Raw genomic sequence first — 16547 nt, forward strand, 5'->3', positions numbered from 1 at the left:
TAGTGAGTAATTGATCTGCAGTAAAAAAATATTGTTGAAGTTAACGTTCATTATAGCGTTTGTTTTAGCGCGAATGTTGAAATCAAGTGTATCGTAAAGTCATATTCAGAAAGAATAAACCAGTTTTATTAAGTAAGGACTGGTGTCGCTAAAGTTTCGTCGGAACAAAGTTATGGAAAATTAATTAACAAACGGAGACGTAACAATATGTTTGGCACTAACACATATTGAAGTAGTACTTCTTTATAATTCAAAATCAATATTAAATAAATACCACACAAATACATTATAAAATTACATTAAATTTGCTTAAAAAGCCATTTATTGTCACAAAAAATACTCAGCAATGTAGTACACAAGTGTTGCCGGGTGGGATGGTCCAGCCATATCAACCCTGGCAGGTTTGTGCTCCACACCACACACGGTTCAGTACAAAATACAGCAACATCACTTGGTGTAACTTAGAGCCCAAGTGTTAAAACCATCACAGCTAATGGTAGAATTATTAAATCAATAAAGAAAATCTCGCAAAAAAAAGAAGTTAAATACAGCACTGACTGGAACTTGAACTTAAAACAAAGCTAACACACACCACTCAATTTTATAGGACTAAAGATTAAATAGAGCCTTCATTACAATAATCATTACATTAAATATTAACAAGCAGAAACTTTCAAATGCAAAAACCACAAAGGTGGAAAATATGAAAACTTATTATACAACCACTAACACTAAACTAACATGGCTCTAGTGGTTACTGTTTCCAAGCAAAGCCACTTAGTGGCAAGACTTCATAGGAATTACAGTTATTAAAGTAAAAAATGAGACCCATACAAGGTGATGCTTGATGTAATTATTGAAACAAGTTACTTGTTTAGAAAAATTAAGTGTTATTACTAGGTAAATGGTGAATTTTCTGACCATGACTTCATAAAAGGCTAATTCTTTTTAAGATAATTTTCCACTATACTTCTCAAACCATAACTTTGAAATCTATGTTATTTTAAAATAAGTCAACATGAACAAAGCACAATACATGGAACCACATCACAATAGTAATAAAGCTTTCATAAAATGGTATATGAAATACAGGGAGTAAGTTTTATTTTCAGTTCTACATAAAATTGTGTCAGTATAGGTGTGATATTTTCTGTAAGGAGATTGAAATACAAATCTGGGCAAAAATTATAACTACTCCTGGATGCTTCGTTGCATCAATTAACTGAATATACTTTCTTCAGGTTTTTCTAAATCAAGGAGTGGGAATATATTTTAAGTATTTTTATACAATTATAAAAGATGCATTTGTAGCTATGTATGCTTATATCATGGTCCTTAATGTATATTTATGCTTAATACCTAAAAATATTCATAAGCAAGGAACGACATTATTTTAAAGTGACCTAAAACAAACTAGAAACATGGTGATATGACAAACAGTATAATGTTGCTTAGAAATTGAATATATGACAATAGAAAAAGTGAAATCACTACAACAGACGTGAAGATCTTGTGAATAGCAACAGTAACTTTGTGATGATCATGGTATGATTTTAATGTGTGTTCTTTTGAAAGCACCAAGTTTAATCTACAATTCTCCCTAAACAATGTGCTACTGCTAACTTTCTCAAAATAGCTTGTAGTTTTTCAAAACAGATTCAACATAAAGTTATGCTGTTGTAGGAAAAATATTCTTTTGAACCCCACGCTGATAAAATAATATAGTTTAACGTCTTTTAGAGTTACGTTATTTTAAAAACTGGAATTTTAAACAGCTGCAAATATAAATACATCTGAGAAAGTTACTTTTAATTTAAAAAAAAAAAAAAAGCGAGACATTTTATCATAATGTAAAATATCTTGTACATTTATGTTTGAGTCATAATTGAGATTGAGAGGTAACAAGCATATAATGACTAGCTTCTACGTTTTCCCATTGAAAAACACTTCCAGGGAAATGAAAACCCCTTAATGGCTTTAGTGTGATCATAACCACTGTTTCTTAGTCCCAAAATTTTAAAAACGATAAAAAATGCTGTTTGTGTTTAGATTAGAGGACATTCTTCAGAGTGAAAAAAATATATCATATAAAGTAGAATTATACATTTGGTTACAATTTAAATAATATAAGAATGTCAATTAACAAGAAAAATCTTCTCCAATATGTAATTAAAATTCTAGTAACACACCAAAAAACTTTTTATAAAAACATGAGCCAGTAAAGAACTAAGAGGACTTTGGTATTTTTCATATTAAAATTTACTTAACAATTTTTTTTTTCTTTTTGGGTTAATTGATGTGAAAATAATTCTGTTCATCTATTAAGGATAATAACCAAATAGTATCAACATCAATGACAGACAAACAATCACAATTTCAGTATACACTTGTTACAATTATTATACAAAAATAATAATAATGATATAAAAAAAAATTATGGTAGACTTTTCTGCATCAAAAAGCCTTTGTCATATTTTCCAAACAAGTTTAGAATTTAATGAGCAATTGAGCACAAAATGTTATGGTCAATAAATGGCACAATACTGCTACAAGAAAACCCACACCATCACTAAAGCTACACAATACAAAGTCACATTACCCATAACACAGGTTAAAAAGCTTCCAGTAATGAGTAGAAAAGAAGCTTCATCATTTTCTTCTTACACTTAGGTTTTCAAGACCACAAAAATCTTTTAAATTTACAATTGATTATTACCACAAACATTTTTTTTATTTGCAATTGTTTGCAGCATTACAACAATTAACTATAATTTACAACACTGTCTACTATACTACCCTAGTAGTTCAAGTTTTACCAAGTTTCTATTGGTTGAATGTTCTTGTCCAATTACAAAAATCAAGGGTGATAACTGTTAGTTAATTTAAAAACAAACTGTATGTTTGTAGTCCGACTTTTTGTAAGTTGAATGAAGAAAGGGAGCTTGGAATTTGTTACATCTTTCAAACCAACTGTATGCTTTTAGAATGATTGTTTTACTATGTGTGTGTGTGAAGAAAGACAAACTGGTAATTTGCTACCTCTTTGAAACAACTGCATGCTTGTTGGTTTACCATTATAATGTTTGATGAAAAAAAAAAAAAGAGTTTGGTAACCATTACTTTTCTGGAACTATGTATTTGTTGGTTTAGTGTTCAATTTGAGTGAAGGAAAAATATTTTGGTAATTGTTACATTTCGGAAACCAGTTTGTTGTTTAGTGTTCTAAATGGGTTAAAAAAGATAGTTTGGTATTTATTACATCTTACAAACCAGTTATGTACTTATTGGTTTATTAGCATTGTAATCTGGGTGAAAAATAAAAACAGCTAAATTTGTAATTTGTTACATCTTTGTAGCCAACTGTATGTTTGTTAGTTGACTGTTCTAACTTGGTTGGAAAAAAGACAGGTTGTTAACTGTTACATCTTTGAAACCAACTATGTATTTGTTGACTTTAGTGAAGAAAAAGGTTTGTAATTGTCACATCTTTGAAATGAAATGTGTGTTCTCATGTACTATAGTTTTAATTTTGTCAAATTACATGTGTATTCAGATTTCAGGATTTAATTTCTTCTAAAGGTCACATTTAATATTACTGTCTTAAGCTGGTTTTGTTCGTGATTGTTTTCTTTCAGAAATTTTGTGCAATTAGTTTTTTAAATGGTACAATCTGGACATTCTACTACAAACAGATATCTAAAACAGTCTTTAAAAGCCATTTCTAAAATATATATATATTTTTACTTTTTTATGTTAAAAAAATGTTTTTGAAATGCTGACAGTCATCAGTTGCACAAGCATGTTACATTATTACACATTTCACATTTCTCACCAGTACTGCTGAATCAAGCATATTATTCAGTGAGGGAATTGCCACCAACAAAAAAATAAGGTGTAGAATTCTCCATTATAAAAGTCAAAAGAAATGGCAAAAAAAAACTGATATTCAAGAACATCTTTCCACGTCCATTACAGGTCTTGAGGGTTTCGTTTTTCATGAGGAAAACACTTGAAGTTTCTACACTGTGCGATACTCACGTTTAGATTCATCTCTACGACTTTTTCCAGAAAAACAAAGACACCCACTGCTCCCATTGCTGTTTCTATGCCGTTTGAGAGCTTTGGGCGGATTTTCTTGCCACTCTCGCTCTCGAAGACATCGCTCATAGTAATCATATTCTTTAAGATACCTATGAAAAGAAGAGTGAATAATGAATAAGTAACCTAAGGATGGAATGACAAAGCAAGTAGCAAACAAACCTTTGGTTGAAGGCAGTTTATTCTTTACTCAGATTTTCTGGACCCAATGTTTTTACAAAGTTAGGACAATTTTTTATCCTTTCTTCAGTGTTTACATCTTATAAGTTTTAAAAATTTCCACAATTTCATTTTGTAATCTTGTCCAGAATAAACCACTAAACTTTATCATTCCGCAGTAAAGAAATAACTTACTTTCTTTTCTACAGGAAACAAGTAAAGATAATAAAGTAAATAGAAACAACTATATTGAATATTCATCATCATGGAGTAGATAAAACCTTTAGAAGTGATTCTACAAACAATCTGAGAATATCTGTTATTCATCCTTGAAAGAAATGTAAAAATGAAAATAAAATGTTAAGCATACATTTTGGTAAATCACATATAGCTTTCATTCCACAAATATCTTCAACTGCCTCTACATTAAAGTTCAATTTACTAAAAGTTTCCAAAACTCATTGTTAATTACTTAAACAGTGTCTATTTAATACAATGCTAAGTCAAGAAATTTACAAAAAGGAACTTATTCACCAGTTATCCAATCATTCAGAATTTCACCAGTATTACAAAACAAAAAGCTCATGAAATCAGCCTCCTTTCTTTGTGACTAACTTGCTTATATAGCCTAACCTTCTATCCAACATTTTCCCAAAGTTCTTAACTGTGCAAGTATTAATTTTTAAATATTAGAGTCTTGTGATAAATATCAATTAATCAAAAACTACAAATATTATAAGATACTGGAATTTCATCATTTTTGGCCTTTATATACCTAGAAACACCTTGGAATAGTTACAGAAATTTTAGTGGATACAAAAGAATAGCAAAGTATGATGGAGTTATGTGCAAAACCTTCATAATTACTACTAACACCTCATATGTTAGTGCTGTATGGGAGTGAAATAATAAACTACGAAAATGACTCAATACAACATTTTAAGGATGTGCCACTCCAGTAAAAGTTAATATTTTTCCTATTCAGAAAATGTACTTCCAATAGATACTCACCTCTATATATTTTTTGCACATCTGCCTAAGAGACTTGCATGCCATTAGCCTTGAGCTAACATCCACCTAAGTTCATATGTTTAATGTGAACTGTGCTGGTGCATGATGATGTCATCATGAAACAATATCCCTCCATCAAAAGAAGTGCAACACAACCTCCACATGCAGTAACTCCTCAAAATAATCTCATTCTTAGATGAGGCAAGAAAAAAAGGTGCACCAGAACAGGGGAGGTCTGGTGGGAATGTGTGGCTAGAATCCCATGTTGAACTGGTGGAGGGGCAAGTTCAAAAGTTAAACCTTGATGAGATCCCTTTAGAAGGTACCTGATGGGAAAGTGGGAGACTACATTTCATCTCATCCAGGGTATACTCTTTGTCCAGAAATGTAAAGGGGAGAGAGAAAAAGAAGCCCCAAGTGTTTCAGCAATGGGCAGATTTCAAACATGGCCAACAAAACACCCGCCCATAAGCAGTAAGTCAGTTAATATGTATAGTGTGGATTATGATACAATCAGATTCTATGATGTGTGCTCTCTTTGACTCTAATGGACAGACTCTGGCTGCAGAAGGAGGGCACATTAACTGTCCATGCTATATGGACAGTGTCATCACTGCCATGCTTCTCACCATATCATGCCAAGCCCAACCAGTGAGGAATTCTCCAAGGTCCCCTACTCCAATGACTAGCAACTGGTAAGTGGCAAGGGTCTCCTGTGCTCCCCTTGAAAAGGATGGGGAGAATACGTGTTGGGGAGACCCATAGAAGTGTTCAGATCTCAATCAGTCCACCTGCTGGAAAGATCTTTTACTGGAAACAGTGTAATGGATGACCACAAAACCTTACATTTAAAAGCCAGCAAGCATGAGTCAAATAAGTGGGCAGTCACTTACCTGGTGTTGTCTTTTTCTATGATAGTCCATGGAATGGGTACACTTTGGATCAAGCAATTTGGTAACTGTATTGTATACCATTAGGATACCTCTAGTAGTCTTGTGGAACACCTCATCTCGACAATAAACACTGGTAAAGCTAGGGTGAATGGTTCAAGCACTTTCTGTTACCTGTGTCCCAATACAGATTTTAGAAACTAAGCGTACCCTGGGAGGCAACACTAATCATCTGGCAGGATCCTATTAGATGGAAAGGGAGAGAAAAAGAAACATACCCATCTCAAAGATGGTGGGCTAATTGAAGAATGAAGACCAAGGGGAGTCAAAATCCTGTGGGAGATGAAATAGCCAGATGAGAAGGATAATGAATGACAAACATGGTGAGTTGTCCACATGCCCACCTGGAAGATCTCATCCAAGGGCCAGCAAAATTAGAAGCATGAAAGTGAGACAGGTAATGACTCTGATGAGATATGAAATAACTTACAAACATCAACATCCAGTGAAGAATATGCCAACTGGAGGAGATGATGGGCCCACCCAGTAACATTAGATGGGGAGAGGTTCCTGGAAGAGAAGGGGTCCCAGGGTAGAAACAAACATTAATGGGGTCCCAAAAGGGATAGGTGCATGATAAGTAACACTGAACAGCCCAAATTGAACATAGGAGCTGATATGGGTGTGAATAATCATAGAGGAGAGAGATAAGAGAGAATGTATGGTCACCTTCCTGAGTGGCTTAAGTCTCAGGAAGAAAAGCCTGATCTGGGTAGAGGAGTAAATAAGTGTGGCAGAAGGGATTGCAAGACGCATCAAGAATATAGATATCTGTACAATGGAGACCACAGGTGAGAAGGAGGAGGAAATAAGTCTTAAGAGAAAGGTGGTGCAAAGAGAAAGAAGCTAACAGCTCAAATGGGGCATGAATGAGAATGTGCAATACCACATTGAGGTCCAACTCAGACATGGGAGCTGGATGAGGTGGACAGTGAAGAAGGATCAAAACAGAGTAGATAAGACCACCTTATAGCCAGCAATGATGAAGACTGACAAACTATGGATGAACAGCCAAGTAAAAAAGGCAGAAAGTTGCATCAGAGTAGAATGGCCAGGAGGAAGGAAGTGGCAGATGGACCAATGACAAAAAATCTACCACTTATGTTGATAAACAGGCAAAGTGGAAACTAAGACAGGAATGGGAAAAGAAGGCAGCCATGTGATTGGAGAGTCCAGCCCAAAGAGTGGTGGACTGGACAAATCCTACACGTGAAGATGTAGGGATTATATCACTGAATGAAATATGGATGTGGGTAGAATCAAGACTTGTCTGGACATTAAATGAAGAAGTAGAGGAAACCAAGGTTAAGTTGGCCAAAAAGACAGAGCCAAAGAAGTGGTATGGGCCAATTTAGTACAGAGAAGAGAATAAATCTCATAAAAATACCCCTCTGGAACATAATGAAGCACCTAAGACAAAGGTGTGGGGAGGAGAGGTAATGTTGGGTGGTAGTGAGAAAAAAAGACAAAACTGGACATTCTCAAACTGAGGGAATTGGCCAGTATGCATGAGAGACCCCATAACATGCTGTGCAATGGCTGTAATATACTCAACAGTTAATGAGCCTCCAGAAGCCACTGTAGAAACAGGTCTTGTGTTTGTAACTTGGCCACTTTCACAGAATAAAGTAGGAGTCACTGTCTCTTGACAATTCATAAATAATTCAATGCTTTTGAACAAAAGCCAATGTAAAACTAAAACTAAAGTTTCGTTTATGATTGCAAAACTCAGTTAATAATTGAATGTACACAAGAAAAATTAATATGCCCATTCAGTGTAATGCCAAGGAAAAGAATGTAGTTATCTTGAGTGCAAGTGCTTGGGAGGAGTGCACATGGAGGTTGTGTCATCCTCCTATTGGTGGAGGGCTAATGTTGCATGTTGACATCATCATGCACCAGTGCAGTTCACATTAAACACTTGAATATGGGTGGTAGTTAGCTCAAAGCTAGTGGCATGCAAGTCTTTTAGGCAGATATGCAAGAAATATAGCTATTCTGTGTGAAGAGGTGAGGTATCTCAGAATTATGAATTTTTTGTTTAATTCTCTGGATAGAGGTAGGTAAAAGTGCATATGTCACAGCCTTTTTAGAAAGTTACATTTGAAAGTGAATGAAATTTATTATCAAATGTGTATAAACAAATTTAGCATAAATACATACTTAATAAATCAACTTTTAACATTATATAAGTTTTAATTTCATAATTTCAAAAGGATATATTCAAATAAATTATCAATCTTCTCTGTATCACATGACACTTGTTCAGTCTGAATTGTCCAATTTAAATATTCTTTCCACCCCTAATGGAGCTTCTTTGTTGTAATACAAATTACAAACTTATAATATACATATATTGCTAAAACATAATCTAATTACATAGCCTCCAAGCACCTTGATTTACATAGATATAAACCAGAAAGTGAAACCCACATGCCATGCCCTTCTATCACATACTGTCTTTTAAAAGATATCAATAATTCTCTGATGTTTGCTAACACATTATCTATAACCAATAGAAAGAGATGATTTTAATTTACTCAAGTACATAATAGACTAGCTTGTTATTATGATAGCTTTTGAATTATTTGGGTTATAGATTCAAAGATACTATTCCTGAGTTTGCCTCAACTAAGTAGGGGAAATATTTTAATGTTCTTAAGCCTTAATTACAAAGCCAGTTAAATTATAATAGTTATAGGACATTGTTTTGTTTTTGTGTATAATTATTTTTTGTTCTAAATTCAATATTTGAAATAAATAAAAAGTCAGTAAAGTACTTAAAATAACCCTAACAAAAAATTATGGTTAACTTTTGTTAGACTTTTACTGCAAAAATATACAAGAGCCACATGCATAAGGGCTAAATTTCTTGTTTTTGTATATATTTTTATTTTATTGTTATAAAAATTAATGGAATGCAAAAATCAGAAACTTATTAGGTTAGATAAGAAAACATAAAGGACAAAATAATCAAATAAAGTTTCTCAGTGAGATATGCAAATGAACTGCATGTGTTATATATAACTTGCTGTAACTTCAGCTATTTGCTCAATGGGCATTTATAGCTTTGTTACACATGTCTAGAAGTTAGACATTGTTCAAAATGCAGTAAATCATTGAAATTGAATAAGAACAGGTGTAAACTGTTATGAGCCTGAGGCTACTTAGGATAAATAACAGTAATTTCTGTTACAATCCTTAGTCATTCTAGAAATAAAAAAGGGTTTTTATATATCTTTTGTGGTGGTTACAAGGTCAGTAAAATGGACTGAGTCTGCATAATGTTAGGGTAGAAAAAATAACAGATAAAATATAAGTTTTTCCTGAAAAACTTTTTGACATTCACTTAGGAAGTTCTAGAGGTTATGCAAATGAAACATGAAAACAAAAAAATTAATACAAGTATTTTTAATCTTAAAATGAAATGATGAAAATCAACTTACACTCAGACTAATCACAGTTTGAGTCACTTTTACTTTAGTAAAAATATGTAATTCAAAAATCTGATTTTTGTGACTTTTAATGTTTATTTAAAGCTTGTAAAACTTTGGGAAGATACACTTGGTACATTAAAAGTTAATAGTATGTATAGTTTTATGATTACATGGTGCCTAAAAAGTCAGTCGAAATGACTGAGCCATTACATGGAGATTTAATGTTTTAATTACAAGTGTACTAACTATTAACTAAATATGGTAGTATATCAGAAAATAAACTAGAACATTTATTAATACATATAATTTCACGCTTATTATTCATTTAACTTACATCCAAATTAAGATAAACTGTTATCATAAAACTTCTTAGTATGTTATTAGGGTGTGTTAGAAATTAACATTCATGGAACACTACAAACAGATTGAAGACATACTGATTAGTGTAAATTTATTCCTTAGACATGGTAATTATATTTAATATTGTTTATTACTATTGTACTGTTGGATCAGCAATACTTTGCCTGTCATAAGATTCATCAATATACCAGGTTTAGGATGCTTGTTTGTTTTGAAGTGTAAGACTAGAGGGAAGGCAGCTAGTCATCACCACCCACTGCCAACTCTTTTACCAACGAATAGTGAGATTGACCGTCACATTATAACGCCACCACGGGTGAAAGGGCGAGCATGTTTGATGGGACAAGGATTCGAACCTGCGACCCTCAGATTGGGAGTCGAGTGCCCTAACCACCTGGCCATGCCAGGCCAGGTTTAGAATGAGGGTTTATAACCAGAGGTTTAAAAAGCTGTGACTACAATATTCTTCATGGAGACATAACCTAACTGAATGTGCAGGGGGTCACTTCAATGGACTGACCCCATACTGGAGAAGGAACATTAACTATAATTCAGAATTTTCCAGGTAGATCCATATGAAATGTGGCAAGCTTTTAGTGAAACATACAAATCTGTCCAACACTAATAAAATTAGATGTATTACAAAAGTAATTGTACTCAAAATCTGTCTATGGATTGACAACATAGTCTGACTCAGACCTGGCAAGTACGAGTGTAACATGATGTTCATGTGAAGAATAAAAATACTTTTATCCATCGTACAGTTTGCATATTGCATTTGAATAACACTTAGAACCACCAAAATGCTTATCTACAATTTCTAAGAATATTTATATAGTGTAATTGGGTTCGTACTCTTCTCAACCATGAATTGTCAGTAAATCAACAAAGTAGGATAAACTGAATAGGTGATTACTCTGACATCAAACACATAATACCATGTTGGATGGCACTCTGTAAAAGGTTATGGCATGTGCAATTTGAGCCCCACATGTGCACATGGAGTTAACTCTTTCACTACTGATTTTGCATATAACACCAACCATATGACCACAAATAGACCATTGAAATTTCTATACTATAACTTTTAACATGTTTTGAGTATCTTCACATAAATTTTTAAGCTTTCACTAAATATTACACGTCTTTTGTAGACAAAAAAAAGAATTTGTAATTAAGTATTCTGAATAAATATCTATCCTTGAATATATGCAGTTAGTGTTGACTGCTCTGTATGCAAAGTGATTTTCATGTTAAAATTAAAATTACTTTTCTTCTTCTGATAATTTTCTAATTTCATTTGCATAATCTCTAAAGCCTCTTAAATAAATATCTTTTTTTTCTTCAAAAAAGCTTTATATTCTATCTTTTATCTTCTCTATCTCTAAATGAAGGCAGTCAAATTGACCAACTTCATAACGATCATAAAATTTTAGAATGAAAAATGTGAAATACAGTGTGTAGTACTGTTCTATCCCCTTTAGTATTGACCATGAAGTTCCAAAACTACTTTCTCTGAGAATTTATACTTCTGTTAGTGGCTGAAGTAGAAACCTGTCAATCATAATGCAATGAATCACCACTCCCGTCATTAGACTGTTTATCATAATCCTGGCTCGGAGAACACAGTGGGAGAGAATTAATTGGCTTGTTTATAGTACAGTGGTTGCAACGAGAATTTTCTCAGGTAATAAAATTGCAAAAAAATGTTTAAGATATTGCTCTGTACATAGCCTGTGCTGATCTAATAAACTTGGTAGGTATTTGAATGTTAGTTATCTTCCCTGGATGATTGAAATTTTGCGATATAGATGTACAAAGTGCTTATGAACATGTATATATGTATATATATATATATATATATAATTCTACATAACCATAAATACTTTATTTTTAGTTATTTTTCTGAAAACATAACACAATAAATAAATGGTATATAGAAAAAGAAGGATTTCTAGTACTTACAATGCTACAAAATTGATTTTTACTAGCATGTTGTACTTACTAAGCCTTGTTTATTCTCTCAAGTGGAGGGGAAAGACAGATTCATTCTTGTAGATTTCAAAGACACATTTAAAAAAAAACAAAAAATTATCACATTACTTTACTGGTACACATAAAACCACTGTAATTTATCTGGCTTTCTAACTAAGCTATATGTGGGTTAAAAAAACTTCATTTCAGAGCAACAACTTACTTAATAGACTTCAAAATTTCCTGTCAAATTACAAGCTTTCCCTGAAGGTAATTATAAATGACTGTCAGATTTATTTAGCTTGGAATGTGCTCTTTCTGTTGATTATAAATATATATTTAAGAGAAGTAGGTGTGAATAGACAAGTAGTGGGCAGGGCTACCCTTGTAGGTTTGTAAAATATATTGATATCTCGTGAAACAAAAAAGGGTGGGAAGTTCTTATTTTGTATTCTACCTTGCAGGTGTCCAAAGTTTGAGTTTTTAATTCATTAACCACTAAAAATATCATATGGTAGGCATAATAAAATACTAAATGAGCAATAAAACAAGAAGATATGCCATATGACACCCCAAAAAACATATTTGACACTTTTATAAAATATTTTCTTTCAAATTAAGAAATTGAAACATATATAGTATTAAATTTTGAATTAAAAACTTTGTTGTGATACTAATTTTATTGACATATAATGATAAATAAAGTTGGGATGGGGATAAAAAAAACATTTGTAACTTGCTTGCATTGAAAAAAGGATCAAAAATAAACATCAAGTTTGAGACATTTTTTGAAGCTCATACAGGTGAGGTGAGTATGAGCACAATGAAAAAGTAGTTTTAGTCACCTCAGTAAGAATGTGGTATGCAAATATGACCTATCTTTCTCTCCTTTAATATATTTCATATTCACAAAATTTTCAATCTGTCTAAAATTCTAATGTGAAATGCAACAGATTTGGTTGAAGATGGAAGATAATTCAATTCAAGGTGTTACCTTTCTTATAAAAACTCAGTAAAGGGGCCAATTTACTGTTTCACGGGATAAGTGTATTGTGTCTTATGCCGTCTTGTATATATGGAAAGACTTGCTGATTGTGCATGCTTTTAGTATGCACAGTAATCTAAACAACAATTTTATAGTTGCTTTTAAATACAGTTTTAGTTCTATAAAAGGTATACTTTGAGTTTACTTTTATTTAAATATAGTTTGTTATTTTTTTCAACTTTAGTTTTTTTCCTTTCAATCTACCATAATGCACAAGTTCTTTCTAATCAACCAATCTGCCATTGTTCCAGTTCACTTTCCATCTATCTTGCAAATAAAGTGTTTAGTTTGCTCATTTTCATATCATGTCTTGCTTCTTTCAGTCTACCTCCAACAAAGCATTACATTTGCCATTCCCTCTCTGAGAAATACTACAAAAACTAAACAAATGTATTGCATTTATATTCAGTATTTATAAAATACATTATTTTCAGAATTAACTTACTTTCTAAGATCAGCATCTTCTAATAACTGAAACAGTTATTTTCTTTTCAAAATATAGATTTTGAACAGAAAATACATGTATGATTTGAAATAAATCAATAACAGCCATCTTTATTTCTAACTTAATAATTTGCAGTGCTGATGTTCCCTACTAGAAACTACACAATAAGATTGAAATCAACCAGTCCAGTTCAGTTACCAATGACTTTTTTCTTTTCACTTTCAAAACTAACTTATTTTTTTGTAAAAAACAATCACATTTTTACAGCTGATTGTAGGTATAAACAAATTATTAGTCTATGATAAATTAAAAACTTGATGTTTCTCTTTCATGAATAGTTTCTTTTTCCAAACTTCTACTAAAACTTGATACTCACAGCCAGTCAAAAGAACATTGCATTTATGAATTCTTGTTTTGGAATAATTACAGAAAATCAAGGTTATATGCAATGCTTATAAATGTAAAAGAAATAGGTAAGCTCCTCCAGAACTCATGCTGATAAATACAACTTGGGATCACTATGTGCTTTATAGTGCTGTTTTTAATTATTAAAATTGTATAATAGTAATTATGATTTAATCACATATGCTCTCTTTCAAATTTTCATTATCTGTTATCACATGTAATAAAAACTTGCTAAAATTAATGAATCTAACATATTTAATTTTCACATACAATGTACTTACCATACTGGTGGCCATCTGTTTCGGTTCAGGTAAGCTTGATTTTCTGGGTGAAGAGTTCTTAATAGTTTCACACTTTTACGGCATATCTCGTTGTAACTGACCGATATATTGTACAAACACCAGTCTGCCAACTGATCTGCATTGTGTATCTACAAAGAAGAAAATAGTAAAATCAACAACATTACTAATGGAATAATAAAAAATTAACCGAAGAAAAAATATCTTCAAATACATCCTAAAAATTAGCCTTCATTTCCTTGTCTCTTTGGATCTTCCACTGGCATCAGATAATTTGCAATGAAAAAGAAAACTTCTGGGATATATACTTGTAAGAAAAGTTGGTTCACAAAATTGTTACGTACCTATTTTACAAGGCTTGGAATTCGAGTGAAACAGATGGGTTAAGTGTTTTAAAAGTTCATGCTGAATGAACTGTTCTCTAGAGTATTCACACTTGCCCATTTCACATGTAATTTCCTTAGAGTCTGTATATTGATTATCTTAATTTTTCATTAAGGAAAAAAAAAGGAAGAAATGAATCATATGGTTGCTTAGACTTAGAATTTTTACCACTTTTGGAATAGCTCCACTGAGCATTTTTTAAATGTAAAGAAAAAGGAAATATTGTTTAATTTTATTAAACAACTTTTATGGATATTTTTAAGTTTGTTTGCAATTAAGCACAAAGCTACACAATGAGCTATCTGTGCTCTGCCCACCACGGGTATCGAAACCTGGCTTCTAGCGTTGTAAGTCCGCAGACATACCGCTGTACCAATGGGGGGGTGGGGCGGATATTTTTAAGAAGATTTACTTTAAGAAATTCTTTAGAGCCTCTCCTTCTTCCTTCTATTTCATAAGTAGCAAAAAATAGTCCACATCAATATGCAAAAAAACAACAACAAATCATACAGTTGTTTATATATAGGATTTACAGCACTTTAGGAATAGCTCCTGAGCATTAATTAGAAAAATAGTGTTATGCAAAAAAAAAAAAAAAGAATTATTCAAGTACTGCTGATTATTAAATGTATATTTTCTACTGTACTGAACAACATAATAATTAATAAGACTTTAGATGGACTAAACAAACTTTCTTGCACCACTGAGTGTATCTTAATTATCTATGCTTTTATCTTGTTTAAAATACTATTTAATGTTTTTACAGCTGAATATTTGATTAGTTTATTTGGATAATTTCAATTTATTTTTCAAAATTTACAGTTGCTCTCCCATTAAACATGCTCAAAAATTTTTAGTGAGCTTTTAAGTTTGCTTATTAAAGCTATATAGCAAAAAGTATTGTTGTTTTGAAGAGATGGAACAAGAAGAAAATTGTATGTAAAATCAACAAGACAAGATTTTGGAAACATTGAGCATTGTGAGAAGGTTTTTAAACATTCTATGGGAAATGATCATTAGAATCATGCTTCTCTTTCATAAAAATAATAGTTAAACATAAAATATTGCACTTGTGTTTTATAATGTGATTAAACTTTATGAATTTCTTTTCCTCCCCAAAATGTGTGTTTCAGCAAAGAAAAGATCACGTGGAGGCTTAAGTGTTGTAACTATAGCTATACTGTTGCTCAAAGGCTTAGTAACCAATGGAAATGAATAATCAAAAGTGATTTTATTTATTAGGAAAACAAGTACTTAGCCAAAGTAAAAACCTTGTATTTTTACATATAGTTTAGATCTTTATTTCTAGTAATGAGGTTGATATGAAAATAAAAACAGAACTAATATTTCAAACTTTCAATTAAAATTAAACATTTATAATTATTTATAATGATATTTAGACCAAAAAAAGTAAGACACTCATAAACAAGATGCTTGTTTTCAAAAGTTCTTAAAAGGTTGCTACTTGTACAGTTAAATCACTTGCATTTTCACTTGTTTTAGACATCATTTATATGAAAAACATCTTTCTCACAAGAATTATTATCTTTAAACAATGAAAAATCGATTTAGTAACAAGTCTATATTATAAGAACTGCAAGTGTGCAAAATAATGCTAATTTTAATGAAAATTAACTTAAGTCTAGACTCATTGTTACAGTGCCTGAGAAAAAGCCAAGGCACAAAAATTTGCGATGGCAATAGTTAATTTTTTTATCAGCATCAAAGTAATGAGCTATTAGTTATAGCCCTAACAGGATTGCTGTAGACTCCAGCTATGTTGATTTCAGAAAACGTCAAACAGAAGCTTTTATGAATCTAAGTTTCAAATGGACAGCAACTGCCTGTTGTAGAAACCTACAAATGTAGAGGACGACGTTTCAGAAGACTTTCAAAACATCGTCCTCTAGGTTTGTAGGTTTCTACAACAGGCAGCTGCTGTCCATTTGAAACTTAGATTCATTATGAATATTCTGCCTA

At 31.9% G+C, this 16547-nt stretch overlaps 1 protein-coding gene across 4 annotated transcripts in view; it reads right to left on the reverse strand.

Annotated features, from left to right (window-relative positions):
• Positions 1 to 294: 294 nt before the first annotated feature.
• LOC106466865 (rho-related BTB domain-containing protein 1-like) overlaps positions 295 to 16547 on the reverse strand; it is a 96468-nt gene continuing 80215 nt past the window's right edge. For all 4 annotated transcript variants that reach the window (XM_022394934.1, XM_022394935.1, XM_022394936.1 and 1 more), the window contains 2 exons: positions 14166 to 14314; positions 295 to 4190 (listed from right to left, as the gene is read on the reverse strand). In XM_022394934.1, the coding sequence (XP_022250642.1) occupies positions 4019 to 4190; positions 14166 to 14314 (321 nt within the window). In that variant the 3' untranslated portion in view covers positions 295 to 4018. The remainder of the gene's footprint in view (positions 4191 to 14165; positions 14315 to 16547) is intronic.

The sequence above is a fragment of the Limulus polyphemus genome, unplaced genomic scaffold, assembly GCF_000517525.1.
Source record: "Limulus polyphemus unplaced genomic scaffold, Limulus_polyphemus-2.1.2 Scaffold2403, whole genome shotgun sequence".
NCBI lineage: Eukaryota > Metazoa > Arthropoda > Merostomata > Xiphosura > Limulidae > Limulus > Limulus polyphemus.